This window comes from Rutilus rutilus (assembly GCF_951802725.1).
Source record: "Rutilus rutilus genome assembly, chromosome: 14".
Classification (NCBI taxonomy): domain Eukaryota; kingdom Metazoa; phylum Chordata; class Actinopteri; order Cypriniformes; family Leuciscidae; genus Rutilus; species Rutilus rutilus.
The window spans coordinates 16,295,229-16,314,732 of record NC_140219.1 but is presented as its reverse complement, the minus strand read 5'-3'; the positions used below and the strand labels follow the sequence as shown (position 1 = coordinate 16,314,732).

Sequence of the window (19,504 nt, the reverse complement as noted above, 5' to 3'; positions counted from 1 at the left end):
ATCATCAACTGCAAACAGACTAAAATATTGATTCTTGGGATTTAAGAATCCGTATCGGTTCATAAAAATGAGAATGGATTAAAATAGGAAAATCAATACTTTTTTTAACCCAGCCCTGCTATTTACTCAGTATGACCAAAAATTAAAGCTATAATGGTAACTATCTTAGCATCCACACAAAATGAACAATACATTTGTTTATTCTAAGTGAATTCTGCCGTTATGATCTGCAAGGTTATTGATTACTGGGCAAAGTTTTTACATCATGCAAAACTGTAAAGAATGACTGATGCATTATCAAATGCTGAGGAACTCATGGGGAACAGTTCTGAAGTGCTGAAATTGATTTTTTTTTTACCATTACACTGGTGAAATAATACAGTTATTGACAACATTGGCGGGAAACCAGCATCATCAGCTTGTTGAATGCCAAACATTGTTCAATCACTGAATTTACATCATATAGTAACATGACTGACAGCAACTACTTGTGTTGGTAAGGAAGTGTAAATTAAGACGCACACTGGCTGAAATAAGTAAAAGTACATGGCAGTGCACAAGAAATAGCTATGTCTGTGAATGATTACAATGCTTAACCACTGCAAAAAATGGGAGCTATAGCCATAATCTTGATTATTTAGTTGATTTAATTATGCAGTCCTAATTTGTGGTGCTTTTTGTTTCAGTGTTTTCTGTATATAAGACCAGTATGAATATCATATCTCACATATCTTATGTGTAATTTATCATTCTTGTTTGTGTAGATTCATTTGTGTACCTTTACCTGCCATATTAAAAAGACATCTGTAACGAGGTTCGTTGTTATGGGAAGAAGGAGGCGGGAACCGGCGAACATTCAAATATTTGAATAAATAAATAAACCAATACAAAAACGAAAGTATAAGCCAGCAGCCCCTCGCTGACGACTGCTGGCCACACAAAACAAGAACAAAACATCACATAAAACTCAGGCCTGTCCTCTCTCGCTCTTCACTGTCGTCGCTCCTCCTTTATGCTTCCGCTCCTCTGTGAGAGATACGAGACCGGTGCGTTGCGCAGGTGTCGCTCTTCAGTAATCACGCCACGTGCCGCTCTCCCACGGCCCTCGGCCTCATCCTGCTCGCCACAACATCATTACATTTGAATAATAATACAATAATAATAACAATAAATAATTCTGTAATAAATAATAATAAATAAATAAATGGTTAATCTGTTATAGAGAATGTGATTGTTGTGTAATTTTTTTTTTTTTGTGTGTAGTAAAACAAGGGGACAGAAAAAAAAATGAACAGAACAGATATTGCTGTAAGAAATTGCATTTCAGTATTTTTGATGGCACACCCCAACAAATGAATGTGGATATTTTTTGGTGTTTGGGGGACAAGGTTTATTGATATTTGCTCAGTGCAAGAGCCAGTATAGTTCAGTTGCCATGCATTCAGATAGATAGAATAAATAAATACATTCAGATAAGTTTCATTACATATGGTGAATGACTTTGATTCCTTTTGAGGAAGATTTATTTTTGATGATTGACAAAATCATCGTGACAGAAGTGGTGTAGGTATAGCCATGATTTGTCTTTACTGGGGTCTTGGTGAAGCTTTACATTGGTAACAGATTGCCGATGTCAGTTTCAGACGGAATAGCTTGAGGGTGATTGTGTCACTGGAATCATCTGTCCTTTTACTCTAAAGTTTCTGCCTGACACAAAATTCTGAGACAGTTATTACTGACAAATAACTAAGAGAAAATGCTACCTACCGAGCGTATTCAGCTATTAACAATTAGAAATCAGACTAAAGGAAAAACATTAAGAGGGACTGAAATTATTCTCTGTTGGGTTTTAGTCCCAGGGAACTCTTTCAGCTCTGCGGCGGTGTGACTTTGATTAAATGCTTGTGCTCTGCTTCACGCTAGACTCTGAATGCCTGAAGAATAGCCTGTCATGGCAGGTAGACAAGTTCCACTATTATGCTCGATAGCCTTATACTGACGAATATACTCTTATTCTCTTACACTCATCATGGGTGGGCCCTGCCCCCTGCCCCCTGCCCCACTGCCACATCTATTGAATATTTCCTGTAAAGTGAGGGGTGACTGTCAGTTTGCAATATTATCTTTTTCTGTTTTCTTTTATCATAACCATATTTGGCAATTCAGTTTATGCTTCTTGCTATAATGATTCACTCTCAGAAAAAATGGCACAAAGCTGTCTCTGGGGCAGTGCCCTTTCAAAAGATACCAATATGAAGGGGTGGGTGATTTGGCATATCACATTTTTATTTTTAGGGAGGATCACGATCCACAATCTTATCACAGTTTTTTTTTTTTCATGTTTGTTTTTAAGACTATTTAGCAATTTACAGAGCAGTACAGCCAAACTAACTTCTCTATTTTAAAAGTTAAGCCTTACAAGGGAACAAAATATAAAACAAAAAGTACATTTTATTTCATTTCATTATTTATCTTTGTTAGTAAAAATAAGATCAAAGATGCAAATTAAATAAATAGAGCTTTATTTTTTCCCCATTCACACAGAAAACGACTAAAAACGCTGTGTTCTGAAACACTGAACACGTAATACGCATGTGCATGACGTCATAGTTTTCAGAGATTCACGTTTACGTTCAAAAACATGGACTTAGAAACCCGGTTTCAAATATTTGCGTGTTCAGCCACCCAAAACGCTGTTGTCGTGTAAACGGACGGCCAAAACGCATAAAAAGTTTTACGTTTTTAGTTGAAAACGATCTCGTGTAAACAGCCCCATGAACATGAACAAGACGTGTGCGCGCGCTTCAGGTGTGTTCACTCAGAAAACTGTATGTCAGAACAGTGTGCAAGTAAAATAGTTTGAAACTTTAAACTGGCAAGGCTTTGAAATGCATGCAAATGATAAACTTTCATGATGGTGAACAACTGCAATGTCACACAAGCATAACAGTATACACGCCCACCCCACCACTTTGTTGCTAAACAGGGGATGTGAATGTACGTCACGTTGTAACTGTGTTGTGTTGGAATGCGCACTGTAGAACGATACTAACAATCTCTCTTTAAAGGCAGATCGTGGAGACATTTCTAATATCGATCGTGGAGACAATCTAATATCGTGATGATACCACACCCTCCTACTAATATGTTCCTTTAAGTTATTAATATGCACCATTTAGGGGTAAATAAGGAGCAAACGTATGAGAGTGCTGCATACTGAAACTGAATAACCAAATACCACTTTCCTTTGGTTATCTTTCTTGTTTTGATTATAAAGCTTGTTTATACGTTTACATATACAGTATATTATTATTATGAAAACAAGATGCTTAGGAAATAAATGAATAAATTCTTACATTTCACATAAAATGTTGGATTGTTCTGGAGGATGTGGTAGTGGCTCACAAAGACTGAACTTGAAGTAAAATACAATTATAGTCCACTGGTAACTGCTGGGTTATTCCATGCTCCGGAGGGTTATTCCAAATGTGACATTTTCTCTCAAGTGATTGGATGTGATACCGACTGGCAAAGTCAATGGAAGGAGAGCTAAGGAGGGATGTCTAAATATAGGGCAGTGCTTGGCGCAGAATAATCAAAAATGGTGTTATAATCTGTCTTCGAAGGAGCGGGAGTAAGTGAAAAAGCTCTTCAAGACATTTCAAAAATATTCAGTGAAATCGCGTGCTAAAAATAATGTGTATTCACCGTCAATGCATCATTTTCATTGCCTTCAAATGTGCATGTGTTCTTACTGTTAGAGGAAAAGGTTCAGAGTTTGTTAAAATATATTGTATGTTCTGTTTTCTACTGTTTGTATTGAGATTGAATAATAATTGAATTCCTTTCAGGCATGCACAGACGATAATGTGTATTTCACAATCATCTGTTACTATGCTCATGGTGTCTAAACCTCAAATGTCTAAACCTCAAAGGGTCCTCTGTTTACCACAGAATTCATGAATGCAATTTTCTTTTCATTATTTACAGAAATGCAATACCAAACCCCCTTTTTCTGGTACTATTTAGTCTCATTTATCAAATATGACAGTTAATGTTATACTCTTGTCATGGGCAGGGGGATGTATTTTTTATTTGTTTTTGATAAATGTTAGATGAACAGCTATTTACTCAAAGGGTTTTTGAGCTTATTTTGAGACCATAAAAGACTAGAAAAGACTAATTGTTTGCATTCTTTGTTGAAAGAAAACAATAGCGTACATAAATTATTTATTGGTGTTACTATAGAAAATATAGTATTATGCTTGATATGTGGCAACCAGGAAAGATAATTGTTTGTTTGATCTTTTTATTTGCTCAAACTAAAGAAAACCATCTGTTTATCTATTAACGTTTGGCTCACATAAATATCAAATAGGCAGAAAGTAGTAATATTGATATCACTATATTTATGTCTGTCAGCATACATTTGTTTCAGTGTATTTTCATGTTTATGTCCTCTGTAGCTCCCCATCATGAGAAAAGAAAATGTAGATGACCCCTTAGCTGTGTTCCATAGACATACATTAGTGGTAGCATTAAGAGTGAAATGAAGATGTCGTTTCAGACGCTCCATCCAATATTAATCAAAACGACCCACTAAATCATCTGGTTAAAACATAGTAGAACAAATGTATCCATCTTGCCCAGATTGCAAATGAAAACTTTATGGAAAAACACATTTCCTTTCTTAGGCACTTCATATTTTTGCCAAATGTGCCAGAGGATGTCAGTGTGAAGGTAAACATAATCTTACACAGGACAGAAACGCTCATGGAAGAGAAATCTGTGTACAGCTTGTGTACGTCCAATCAAGAAGGATAGAGTTGTTTTTTATTGCTATAGGAAGTTTGATTAAAGGAAGCTGATTGCCTCAGATCTGGATGGAAAGCCTGCCAAATGCCTTAACATTCTGCTCATGCGGTGTGTAATCATTTGTTAGTATGTGGAGTCTAGCGGCGCTCAGATTGAATCAGAGCGGTCGCCTCCTTATCTAGATTGAAGGAAATAATTTGTTACAATTTTCCATTAAGTCGCATTCAGAAAGGCATGAGTTACCTTAAGGGCACGTTTAAGGCAAATTGTGATTGCCATAGAAGTTCACTGTCTTTTAAGATTGCTGGCTGTTTCATTTCCAACCACTGTCTCAGGCCGTTTGATGTATTAGCGAATGCAAACAACATGAAAGTGTAATGGTGTTCGCTGTGTCTGGGCATGACACGACATGGCCGTCTTTATGTCGGTTGACCTCTTTGTGTCAGGAGCACAGAGTGGAGGGAGAACCGTGTTTCCTCTCCAACACTTTGTCTAATGCACCTGTCACGTAGGCCTATTTTAACCCTGTCATGAATGTGGCAAGACACCTGTCATAATAATTCCTGTTCTTTCTTCACTTCAGCCTATGTCCATGAAGCGCAAAATTAGTTGCTGTTTCATAGTTCTTGACGTGGCAAAAAAAAACAAAAAAGGTTGGTTCTACTGTGGCGTACACATTACTGCATCCAGAGGAACATTTTAAAAATGTCAATTTTAAAGCGAGAAACGTGTAAATTCAAATCGGAGTATACTGTACTTAATGTGACATGTCAGACTGCACATATTTCATTATACTAGTTTGTGGTCGCATGCACATTCTCAGTCTCACTCACTGACTTCAGTCACTTGTCACAGCGCTAGTCTATGACAGGCCCATTTTAAGAGCTCACCAGAGATATATGTTCACCATAATAACAGCAATAACAGTTTATCCTGCAATAACCGTGCTGAGACGTCGCTTAGTTTTATTTATTTGGGTCACATTTTATGTAAGGTGTCATTATGTACTTACATCAAACAATAAGTACAATGTACTTATTGTGTTCATATTGTATTGCAAAACACCTTTGCTGCTATTTTAAGGTTAGACACAGGTTTGGTGGTACAGTATGGGTAGGTTTGAGCAGGGCCGGCACGTGCCTGTAGGCGAACTATAGGCAGCCAGTCGGGGCGGCAAGAAAGAGAGAGACTTGGAATTATTGCACTTATATCAACAAGTTATCTCCCCATTAGTTATTCTAAATCTAAATTAACTTTCTTTCATTCTACCTAGTAGTGCCACTACTAAAAGTTATTTGTGCTACTTAACCTAAACAAAACTTAAATTAAGTAATTGATTTTAATGATTACTCACTTGAGTAGGTTTGGACCTAGTACTGGTTCTTAGTACTGGTTCTTGTTTTTTAAACACATCCCTGTTGTGTGTGATGTTGAAATCTCACGATGTGTTGCTGTGTAACAGTGTTACACATCACAATGATCTTTGACACTGATAACAGAACTGTTTAAATGAATGTTCCAATAAATATGGAAATTTCACAAAATAAATTGCTAAATTGCTGTCTGTTAACATACCGTTTGATGCATTTTGCTAAAGCATATTATGGCTTCCTGCTTGTGAAAAAAGAAAACAAAGAAATACATTTTTTTAATTAGTGCACCCCTACTGAAGAGCATTTCAGACCCTTTTACAAAAAAACAACAACTTTTTAAATGATAAACAATATGGCTGTTGTTCATCTGCCTTTAACATGATTTTTATTTATTTATAGGATAGTATTTGAATATTATTTGGGTGCATTTACACTTTGCATTCCAATGTGGCTGTATATAAATCTAATCACACTCGTCCACACAAAATGGAAAATGCCACTTAATGGAAAATTTTCCATCATTTACTGAATTTTAAAAACATTGAGGAATAATTCCAAAATGCTTTCCATTATTTCAAGAGATAAAAATAAGGCGTTTGGTCTACTGCGTTTCCCTACTTTATAAACATTCCCACAGTAAAGGATGCTAATAAGGATTAGAAAGCAAAGAAAAGGGAAGAAAATAAAGTTTTAAAGGACCCCCGTGGAAATAGCCTGGGAGAGACAAGCGAGTGAGGATCTGGGGAGAGAAACGACAGAGAGAGAGAGAATACAAAAAAGAACCTCCAGAATCTGTCTCCAACAACCAAGCACTTGATAAAACTAGAGGAGCTCTTGTAATATAAATGTCACATTAAAAATGTGTTAGTATATTTTATTGATGGATAAAGTAGATCATGATGGAAAATTTACAAACAAGTCTGTCAATGTGATGGATAATGATTATTTGTAGCGCAGTGTCTGTATTACAAATCACTTGTGTAGGTAATAATGAAAACACATTAGTGTTTACACCTTGTTGCGTGTGCTCAGAACGTGCTTTCAGTGATGTGAACACAATCCATCTTTTAATGGGTTTTATTTTGGCCAGGAGCTATTTGATTTTAATCTGATCATCGAAAATACAGGTTAACATTTACATAGTTAAAGTGATTATATTTGACAGTGTTATCTATGTTAATAAATTTTGCATTTTAAATGTGGCATAAATATTTTTGAATCCATAGTAGTGTTGTCACGATATCAAAATCTAAAATACCTCGATAGCGATAATGAATTGACACCACGGCAAAAAAACAAAAACAGTAAAAGTAAGTGAATGATATGACAGAACTTAAAATGCATTGTTTTATTAATTATTTTTACAAAACTAAATACTACATGACTGCTCTGCTTTTTTACCATTCCCTCAACTTTATTTATAAAAATAATTACATGCCACAGTGTGAACATACTTACAGAGATGTTTGCAACTATCACATTATCAATCATGTTATCAATCACATTCGCTAACCTTTCACAGTTCTGAAGAGGTTGGGATAGGGGTGGGAGAAATGACCAGATTTTTCACAATACGAGTAATTTAATTTTTTCTATTGTAATTTTATATCATAATATAGTTATTTAGTTTTATTTTATCTTTGTTATTAATAATTATAATTACAGACAATATGACATACAATATAAGAAAGAGACAAATTAAATAAACAGTGCTTTTAGTTTCTCGGGTAGGCTACAGTAGGTCTATTTAACAGTAGCATTCAAGTGATAAATTAACTATACACTGATTTTTAATCTATAAATTAATGTTATTCAGTCAAGCAGTGGGTGATTTTCTATTTTCTTTTGTTGTTTGATTAAAATGAATTACTTAGACAGCAGCAGGTTTATTAGGTTACTGTCACTTTAAGACCTGCACGGATCCAAAATAATGATACACATTCGATTTTTCTCAATTGTTTATGTTCACTAAAGTAATAGTCTATACGACAATTCACCATGACGTCACGACTCACAACAGTAATAGACGTTGTTCCGGTTGGCAAAAGCCGAAGCGTTCCTATGGCAACGCTAGTAAATTGCTTGGAAGGGAGGCCCACCATCGACAGTAAAAATTTAACAAAAAAATAAATAAATTAAACATAATGCATTTTTTTATCATAATAACAACTGTGTTTAATGATATAAGTAAAAAATATGTAATATAGTAGGCCAACACATAATTAGCAAAATACTCTCTATAGCTCTTTTTTTCTAGCCAAAATAACGTGCTATATAGCCTATCATAGTCATTAAATGGCTTTCCTGAGGTAAATGTGACAATTGTTCTCCAGCTGTTATATCGACCTTTGCGCGGTTGAAAAACACTGACTGGTCGATATTATGTATGAGGAATATACATTTCGGTAAGCTGCGTGAGAAAATGGATGTGTGGCGTGAGAGCGTGTGAAAAGTGACAGTTGCGTGAGTCTCACGGTGAATGCATGCCCTCTTTTACTTCAGGCAGTGACTGGCAATGAGTCTGATCTTCAAAAAAGAAGATCAAAAAAGACAAGTTTACTAATATTAGTCTCGAATTTCCCCGGCGGAAGATAAATGCTCTGCTGTGATTTTGTAGATGGACCGGTTTGAGAATACACGAAGCAGAGTTGAAGGGCAAGCAGGGTTGGCAGCAGAAATGTAAACGTTGGATGAATCATATAATTTAGGGGATCGTTAAGATTTCCTACTTTTGACGACACGACGTCCACTCGCTATAACCTCCTCACCCACAGGAAATCGATGAAACCCCTACACCTTTTGCTGTATATCTGGCAGCGCAACCCCAAACACAACACGTTTTCATCATCGTTTCACCTTTGATCAACAACAATGTTTTTAACTATGTAACTGTTGCAGTCGCCGGCTGGATCTCTTCAGTTAGTCAGTGCAAGCCGCTCGCGTTCTGCCACCCGGAAGTTACTCGGTGCCTATTGTTTACAAACATTCTGAAAAGGCCTATTGTGTTTATGTTGAATACTCACCATTATGTGCATTTTGACATATTTTTGACCATTCAAGCTAGGGTTGGGCGCTGTCCCCTAAATTGGCAGTTGACGATGTTTACAGTAAAACATCGCGATGGACGATGATATCGTCGGGGGGGGGGGGCAAGGTCTTTCACTGTGAGGTTGAGTTACCAACTGATGAGCATAAATCCTCTTTGTGTGTGTGCGTGTGTGAGAGAGAGAGAATGCACACTGTACTTATATCTACTGTGTTTACGGGAATACTCGACTTGGCATTTTGATATATTTCTGTGTTTATTTGGCCGTTTAGGCGCGCAACCGAAGACGAAGGCTACTATGCTTGTCCGTGTTGCGCTCGGAGCGCGCACACAGCATCCTGTCAGTAGAATTCAGTTCTCTTTCGCGAATTATCGCGCTTTTAATATTTATTTTAAATATAACTTTAAGCAAAATCGTCAACTGAAATCTGCGCGGATTATCAAAAATACGACACATTTATAGGACATAAAAGGGTCTCTGCAGCTAAAGTGAAAGTACCAGCGGCCAGCGGGTGAAATGCTTCGAAATGTCTCTTTGCACAGCAAAGCACCCTATTCAATAAAATGATATATTAAAGTTTATATAGCCTACTTTTACATTTTCGCTGCTGTTCTAAAATGTTTTTTGCCATTACCTTAAACAAGCTGCAGCTGCTTGAATCCCAGTGCAGGAGCTGTAGGTTACCACAGAAACGTAAGCGGTTAACGTTAACGTTGCTGTGGTGACTCGTGACACTCGCGAACAGCACTGCACGCACTTTTGCCGGTGCAACTTGAATATTATTACTATCATAAACTTTTCATTAACTTCGGTAGGCTGTACAACAAGGGAATTGTAATTGGCTGCTTTTTCTACAGAGAGCCGATCTCTGTTGATGTGCCTTAATTTTTTTTATCGATCGTTTGTTGGTAAAGGGTGAGAAACCTTGGGGGCCACATGCTATTTCCCAAAGAGCCAGGTGTAGCTCGCTTGGTAGGTTCCCAACCACTGGTATACACAAATCAATAGATTAAATAACGTGACCATTTCACGAACTGCCGTGACACTGGGCTGGTCTGACAGGGTGGGGGGCGTGGCATCACGATGGTGGCTCTCCATCGTGTTGTCGGTCAGCAGGCACAACCCTAATTCAAATGCAATAATCCGTGAATAAGAATCGAATTTGCGATCACATGCTTGTCTGAAAGGCGGCATTCTGTGCGTGCGCTTCAGGTCTGAGCACAGCAGCGTATAGAGTTCTTTTTTCAAGCCTTATTGTGCTTAACTATTTGTGTTAAAAATAGTTAAGCACAAATAGGCTTGAAAAAAGAACTCTATACGCTGCACGTCCAGCACTTTATTTTCTCGTGCATGCATATTTCTTTGTTGCTCTAAAATGTCTTTAATCCGTGATGCACTGCGCAGATACATTTTTTGCTTTGGCTCTTATTAGAATGCTGTCATTCTTAATGTACCTGTACTAATAAAAAGTTGTATTGTACCATTTTTAATAACAGGGTATTGCGATACCGGTATATTGTGCAACACTAATCCATATTATAACATACAGTAAGATACATGAAATGTGATGTGGGAAAAAAAGAAATCTGCCTTTTTATTTTGTGACTGATGCATTTGAAATGGTAATAATAGATTATAAAGTACGTTTTGATCACTGACACTACCATTTTGACATTTAAATTATTGATCGTAAAAGAAAAGAAAGAGAAAAAAGGAAAGCAAATTATTCCATCATGCTCCACACTTTATTCCTCTTGGTGCTTTTGCATGATAATAAAGGCAAATAATGAATTTTTGTGGCTTGCCTGAGCAGTACGTCCCTGTCACAGTCTAGTGTGTGACAGCATATGTTTGGACACCCGTAGTCAGATGGAAACAGACCTGTCAGCACGGCGGCAGGATGGGACAGTGAGATAATCACACAGTGTCATTTTGGGGGGCAATTACCCAGCTTTGGAGTGAAATGAGAAAACCTGTTTTTTTCCTGCTGTCCTAATGGAGGTTCCGGTCATTAGTTAAACGAGAGTCTCTCTCTGGCTGTAATCAAACGTGAAGCATTCAGTTTTAGAGCCCATTATAAAACATCTGCTCCCCGGCAACGGCCTGCGGAGACTTACGTTTGTTCTGTCGTAAATGTCGGTGAGCACTATTGCTGCTCAATTTCAAGTCTTTGCAAGGTGTACAATTAAACTGCTGCGATCTGAGTCATATTCACCTTTACTGGCCATATATAGTCTTTTTTGACTGTACAAAAACTTAGCAGCTACGATGTAGGGCATTTATCCTTATGCTATGGATGCTTTTTCATTATCATTTCTTTTGAAGTAAATTTTAATAAATAGTAAAGACATTTTCTACATTTTGAAGCTATAGACACATGTAAATTAAAAATTGTGTCAGTCATATTTTTTCTGTTACTCACAATAGACAGGTTGGTACCTGCAATCCTCAACAATAACACATTCAGTCCTGTTTTTTTTATTGTTATTTTAATTCTCAAATTAAATCACATTTTTGCAGTAAACCATGTGATTCTCATAATGTAGTGTTAAGCGTCTCCTCTGTCTCTCTTAAATGAATCAGGATGGAGAGAAGTGAAGATGTGACGGTGTTCAAAGGACCAAATCATCCTGTAAAGAATCCCATTTAACCCCATCCAATCTGGAACAGGCACACAATCCGCCTGCGCTTTGTGTAAAGCAGAATTCTGTAACAAGCTCCACTAATACTCTGCCTCTCCTCTTCCAATAGACCAGCTTCCCAGCCAAGCAGGACCGCCCCCTCTGCCACCTGCTCCACATCATCACAAGCAGCATCCGTCAATCACCTCCCTCAACCAATCACTGGCCAACCAGCCGACAGAGCTTCAGAGCGCATCTGAATGTGTGCAGCTGCAAGAAAACTGGGTTCTTGGTAGCAATGTGGGCTTGGAGAACAGGTACTTGTTTTTACACAGTCATTTGCTGTGTTTGGATTCACTCACTCATTCACTTACTATATTCAATATTCTCTATATAGTCAATAACACACAGTGCATTAAATGGGGGAAGGAGTGAAAGAAAATAAGTGAGTGAATTCAGATACTGATTTAAGTACATAAGCAACATTACACCTTATGGTTACAACACATATACTGTACTGTATTTGCATTTGATCTTAAATGCATCTTAACCTGTTAGCCTTCGCTAACACCCGCTTTTGAAAAAATCCCAAGAAATGGCATACCCAAACTAAAACAGATAGCCTACAGTTCATGAACCCTTTGCACAAAAAGCTAAAATGTGGACATTTTAAATTAGACACATGGCAGTTTATTGTAAAGTCAGAATTAATTATTGTCATAATGTAAAAGTTATAAATAGCTTCAAAGTTTTGTAAAGTAATTTTTTTCGTTTTAATCTAGAAATGCACTGCAGCTAAAACCACATGCCTGACCATGTTATATTTAAAATCTTAGGATGTCTAAAACTTTGAATTTTATTAAATGTAAAAGACCATGTCAGGTTAATTCATTCTGAGAAGACTCTAAAATGCCAGCTGATGTTAATTTGTGATTTTCTAAGCATCCATTCAGTGTATTGTCTCTATTGTTTTGTGGTGCAAACTGCCCATTCAGTTGCAGTCTTCCCTGCACACATTCACACCTCTCCGGTCTGGTTATGGCTCTAATTATTCTTTTCTTTTGACTTCATTATAATTTTGACTTTCTATTCACACTGTTTAAAAAATTTTTTTTATCAAACTTCTCACTCAACCTTCTTAGAAGTATTTTCTCCTTAAAACTGTAGTGCAAAAAAGACAGTCTCATGAAATGGAATGAAAACATAAGTGTTTCTTATGTCACAAACTACCTTGTAACCAATCACGTCAACGTGCCGGCGGGCTTTTGAATATCATTTTTCTCAAGCTTGGTGGACACTGAGACGCCGACTCAGCTCAGCCTTTCATATTTGCGCGCGTCTTTTGCATTATCAAAATGTGTGATTATCAGCTAGTTCCGATCAGTGGGCGATTGTTTGGAGTTAAAAAAATATAATACGCGCTGTTACATTCTCAATATTTAGTGATTTAGCCTCATATACAGTATACGTTCATTCGCTTTTACAAGCAGGTATTGTTAGTTACCACCAGAACTGCTTGCGGGTCCACGTTGAACGCGCTTGAAGTGTGTAAAAAAGTACATTCAGTATCAAAATTAATCTGTGTTATGTATATAAATATTAAAATTACACTTACACTGTAAGTGCGTTTCTTACAATTGCGTTCAATTACACTGAACGCAATCAGTTACATTTGTGTCAGAAATAATACTCTACATAGTCATACATTTTCCATTTGGGTTCCTATCAGTTTTCACTACTAATTTTTGAGGAAATATTAAGGTAAAACCTACAAAGTCAAACCTTTATGTAATGCACCTTGCTGTCACTACAGATATCTTGAAGTGTACTACTAAAGCTGAGGGTTGCCTACCCAGCATCCACCTGACAGATTGAATTTAGGTATGCATGACATGAGTATCATATCAAGCATAAATAAATACATGTCATGTTAGTCTTATCTTCTTCAGATATATATATACATTCAAAAGCATTTGTCTGTAAAAACACATTTGTTCTTATTGTAATAGTGGACATTGTCTCTTAACATGTTTATTGTTTCATTATAAGACAGTTTTTGTTTTTAATTAAGGGTTGAAAGTGCAAAATTAGTGTTCATAAAAGGATGACGCCCTTTACTAAATTCAGCCTTTGTTCATAACAGACACACAGTGTAAATAGTAATGTACTGCATCATAGATTTTCCCCACCCTTATGCAGATTTCTTAGTGCTACAATCAGCATTTTCACTTCAAAAAGCTGAAGGGAAGGGTCCCGGTAGACTGGGACCTGCAGAGGCTGAATATGAATGCAAAAGCATTGGAAATAGACTTCATTAGCCAAAACAAAAGTCACTATGTGCAAGCCAACATTTCTGTTATGTATACATCAAATTATATGCAAACACATATCATTAAATGACCAAGTAGTGGACAAAGAAAAATGTTAGTTCTTCATAAGAACAGTATTAGTTTTTGAAACCTAAATCAATCAATTCATGAACTGTATTTGGCCTATATTTAGACTAAGTGGATGAAACACCAAAAAGGGGTCAAATCTTCCTTGACCTTTTGAAATAAAATACTTTTTGTATCGTGAAAACGTTCTGTCAGTATCTGAAAGATGCCTCCACAGATGATAAACCCATATAAATATATAAATATATATATATTTATAAATATATATATGTACAGTATATATATATATATATGAACAAGAAACTACTTCAAGCAGTAATAACTTTTTATAAAGCATGAAGGATTTAAATCTTTCCTGGAAGATATATTGCGGATAATGCCAGTTTATATAACCCTGCATATATACCCCCAGGAGCCTGAGCTGCCACCCACTCGAAAAGTTAAACAAGACGAATAACAGTTTTAAACTGTTCACAGTATCATCACAAAAACATGTGTGCCATTAAATACTTATCTCAAAATTGTGACAATAATGTACTAAAAATAGCTACTAGATGGCCCCTTTATACAGTATATACCATAAAATGTCACATTCAGTTTTCAGCCAAAAGAGAAAACGGGTCAAAAATATTGAACAAATAAAAGAGACATATTTATTTTTGACATGGACAAAATGCAGTATGCATGTGAAATAATCCACGGTTCATTGGATCTCTTTTAAAAGTAATTCATGATGGATGATATATTGACACAATTAAAAAATATATATTTATAGAATATTTTTAAAGTTGTTGAAGGCTAGATGTTATTGTTGTCATGCCACCTAAAGGAAGAACAAGTCTAATGTTAACAGCATGTACAACTGAAATATGTTACATCATATAGCAATTTCAAACACTATTTGAAATTGCTTTATGCAAACATATGGTTTATAAAGCAAACATAAATACTGTATGTATTCACTGTTGTGCCCTGTCATAAAATGATCATGATGTGTGTAGGCAAGAATACACTAAATTAATCAATTAAGTTAACCTGGTGTGAACAAAGCAGTCGTGTGTGGGGGACATAGAGGAATGGGTTGTCATTTTAAAAAGTAAATGTAGAGTGGATCATTTTTAGTGAATTAATCAAATTTAATTTCAGTCTACAATCAGCCTGTCTTGCAGTTTAATGAGGATTTTCTTTCTTTGGCATTTCAACGTGATGCCCAAGGTTTTTTCCTTTAAGCATTTCATTAACTTCCAATAAAACATGGCACCTTTACTTCTAGAAATCTCTACTAAATGTCACTCTTTCATCAGCACAGGAATATATTTAGGTATATATAATTTTTGTTAATCACTTCAAAATAAGCTCTTTCTTCAAATAATAATAATAACTTAGACATTAAATTGTTTTCTTTATGAAATAGCATTTAATGGAGAGGCCTTCCTGCAGTCACACTGTACACATTCGTTAATAACAGAGTTAGTAATGCTGTGCGTCAGGTTTTTGATCTTTTGCGCACCACAGCTGCTGTGCTCCATTGTGGAGAGGAAAAAAACAGCAACAAAAAGAAAGACTCTAGTGATAGTGTACTTCTTTTGGATATGAGGGGAAAAAAGCTGTTTTGTTATCACATCAAGTGAAAAATCTTTTTTTTATCTAGATCTAGGCAGAAAACAGTCTTCTCTTGTTATTAATGATCCCAGTAGAATTCCTCTTCTACCTCTCTCTCCCTTCAGCTTCCTCTCTTTTCTCCATGCAGTACGCCAATCCATCAAGTCTCCTTTTCTCACTACTCTACCTTTCTTAGCACGTTATCTTGAAAACTTTCCACTCCGCTGTATGTCACAAAAACTCTGATCTTTACATGCCAACAGAAAGGGACTGTCCTAAAATGGCAGTGGCGCAGAAACCTCCAGGGAGCGTCTTAAAATACCGCCACTCAGCCGAGTGCTAGAGAGACACCTGCTGCTCCCAGACCCCTACTGAGGTGGCAGATGCTTCCACCTCAAAGAGGATGCTTGAGTCCTAGTTGGAGTTGAGAGGATCTGTGCGATTCCTCCTTGTTTTTCACAGATTTTTTAAAAACCTAGTCTCACATGCACATGTGTCGGAATGAGGCTTTGTCTTCACTTTAAACTCGTCTTCCACTTTGTCACCAGTCATATACTCTTTTCGCATATAGACTAAAACGTTTGAACTCTTTAAGTCAACAAGTAGTCCTTTGAAAAGCCCAGTCTTTTCTTTAGCCTAGCTAATGCGGCCATCATTATATATCAGATTATGCTAGAAAAGGACTTTTATTCTTTTGTTTGCGGTTTCTCTTTCAACCTCCAAATCATCCCCTTTTCTTTTGTTGGGCTTCTTCATTCGCACCGCAGTATTCCAAGCGTCAACCTGATGACAAGGAAAGGTGGGGCACTGACAGGGAATCAGATTGTGCAAGTACAAAAATCTCTTTGGGGTGAAGTTACTTCTTAGTAGTCCTAATGCGAACAACACTCTCACACCCTATAAAAAGGGGCGATGAGGATTAGCTTAGTCATTTTCTCTAGCTGGCGTCACACTCCTGCTAATCAATTATGGATTGTTTGGCCTCAAAACGGCACACTGTCAGTGTATTTGTTAATCGTTTGTGAAGGCTTTTAAATGTGCCTCATTCAGTGTGCAGTGGCCCGTAACCTATCTGAGCCCTTGTGAAAAATGTGTGTGTGTGTGTTTGGAGTGGTGGCAGCAGCTCATAACCGTGCAGATTATAAAGTAGAAGTATTACAATGGAGTCCTTCTGAATGAAAAGCAGGCATCTTAAAACCAGGCCTGTATTGAAATTTCCACAAAAGAACAAGCGTCTGAGTGTTGCTTGACCGTTGAAGTTTAAACTTTTAAAGAGTAATGCTGTTTGTAGTTGGAGAGTTTTAAACATTTTCTCATAAAAAAAAAGAAAAAGAAAAAAGTGTATATATATATAAATGGCCTATTCCGATTTGTTTTGTAAGTGTGACCTGCCGATAATTATTTTTTGCCGATTCTGATTGTCTTTCAAAGAACTATACAAAAATCACCGTTTCTTCAATGTAAAATTTCATTTTCATAAAAAAAAACAAGTAAAAAGACAGTAATTAAATAAGAACAAATAAACAAATTTCAAACAACAGCACAAATAAATGCAACAGAATATAGAGAGATGTGAAATAAACAGCTTTAAGTTTTTCAGGTGTGTATACAGTATATTCAGATAATAAATACTACAGAAATTAAAGTAATCAAATGTAAAATAACACTGAATAGTCTTCATTGTAAAAATTTAAATACAGATTAATGCTTACATATAGTAACAAAAGTTATTCAGTCCAAGAGCATAGAGTGATTTTATTTGTTCTTTTATTAACGTGACAGACAGACTGCTGTCACTTTAAGAGTTTATGCACAGATCCAATATACTTTTACACAACTTGTGTTATATTTCTCAACTAATTAGGTTCCAAAACTGACTGCATTTAACTGAATTCTGACCAAGACGGCCATTTTGAAATAATTTTTGTGTGTATTTGACCGTTTAAGCGCAGTAAGCCACTAATTTTTGTTACTTGTGACTCAAAAGCTGCTAGCTCTCTCTAAAACTGAGAGGCGGCTTGTGCTCTCCACTATATATATATATATGTATGTGTGTGTGTGTATGTGTGTGTGTGTGTATATATGTATGTGTGTGTATGTGTGTGTGTGTGTGTGTGTGTGTGTGTGTATATATATATATATATATATATATATATATATATATATATATATATATATATATATATATATATATACAGTGCTATGCATAAGTGAATACACCCATGCTAAAGTTGACTAAAAAGAGGAATAAAAAATCATATTTTGGAAATTGAACTTAATGCCTTAATTAAAAAAATTAGGAAAAATCCAACCTTTAAGGACACCAATTTTCTTTGTGAATGAATAATGTATCGTAAATAAATAAATGTTCTTCCTTAAAATACATGGTGCATAAGTGAGTACACCCCTATGTTAAATTCCCATAGAGGCAGGCAGATTTTTATTTTTAAGTTTTTATTTTTTATTTTTTTTAGGATACTATGCATCCTGATAAAGTTCCCTTGGCCTTTGGAATTAAAATAGCCCCACATCATCACATAGCCTTCACCATACCTAGAGATTGGCATGGGGTACTTTCCATAAGATCATCTCTCAATGCAAATCAAACTAGCTATTAGGCTAACTGAAATAAAACCATGCCAATCTCTAGGTATGGTGAATGCTATGTGATGATGTGGGGCTATTTTAATTCCAAAGGCCAAGGGAACTTTATCAGGATGCATAGTATCCTAAAAAAATTTTTTTTTAAATACTTAAAAATAAAAATCTGCCTGCCTCTATGGGAATTTAACATAGGGGTGTACACACTTATGCACCATGTATTTTAAGGAAGAACATTTATTTATTTACGATACATTATTCATTCACAAAGAAAATTGGTGTCCTTAAAGGTTGGATTTTTCCACATTTTTTAAATTAAGGCATTAAGTTCAATTTTCAAAATATGATTTTTTATTCTTCTTTTTAGTCAACTTTAGCATGGGTGTATTCACTTATGCATAGCACTGTATATATATATTAGGGATGTTCCATATTTATTTATTTTGCAGTTCATTCACTGAGGGATTTATCAGAATAGTTCAAAGATTTGTGAGCTTATGGGCCCTATTTTAACGATCTAAGCGCATGGTCTAAAGTGGATGGCGCAAGTGCAGTTAGGGCTGGTCCGAATCCACTTTTGCTAGTTTAATGATGGGAAAAATGTTCGGCGCGCCCGGCGCATGGCCTAAAAGGGTTGTCTCTATTCTCTTTATGAGAAATGGGTGTGTTTTGGGCTTTACATGCAATAAACCAATCAGAATCTCATCTCCCATTCCGTTTAAATGCCACTTGCGCTCACGGCATGACGGATTCGCTATTTACATGACAGAATTTGATAGTGGAAAGACCGAACGCATCTCCAGAGCGCAAACGGATCTGCTCGTGCGCGAGGTTAAAGCGGGACAAGCCGGATTCCACCATATCTTTATGTACACAATAATAATCTTTTACATTGTAATCCTTTTATTTTTAATATTTGCCATGTTTGTGTGCTGCTGCGCGTCCCTGTGTGTTTAACAAGCAGAGTGTACGTGCGTTGTGGACCCGCCTATAGGCGCACATTACAAACTCGCTCTTTAAAAAAAAATACTAAAAAATATATTGTGCCA

At 36.2% G+C, this 19,504-nt stretch overlaps 1 protein-coding gene across 3 annotated transcripts in view; it reads left to right on the top strand.

Moving 5' to 3' along the window:
- The window catches only part of LOC311303826 (teneurin-3), a 132,553-nt gene that overhangs the window by 58,537 nt on the left and 54,512 nt on the right, over window positions 1–19,504 (top strand). For all 3 annotated transcript variants that reach the window (XM_084430520.1, XM_084430521.1, XM_084430519.1), the window contains exon 4: window positions 11,987–12,173. In XM_084430520.1, the coding sequence (XP_084286646.1) occupies window positions 11,987–12,173 (187 nt within the window). The remainder of the gene's footprint in view (window positions 1–11,986; window positions 12,174–19,504) is intronic.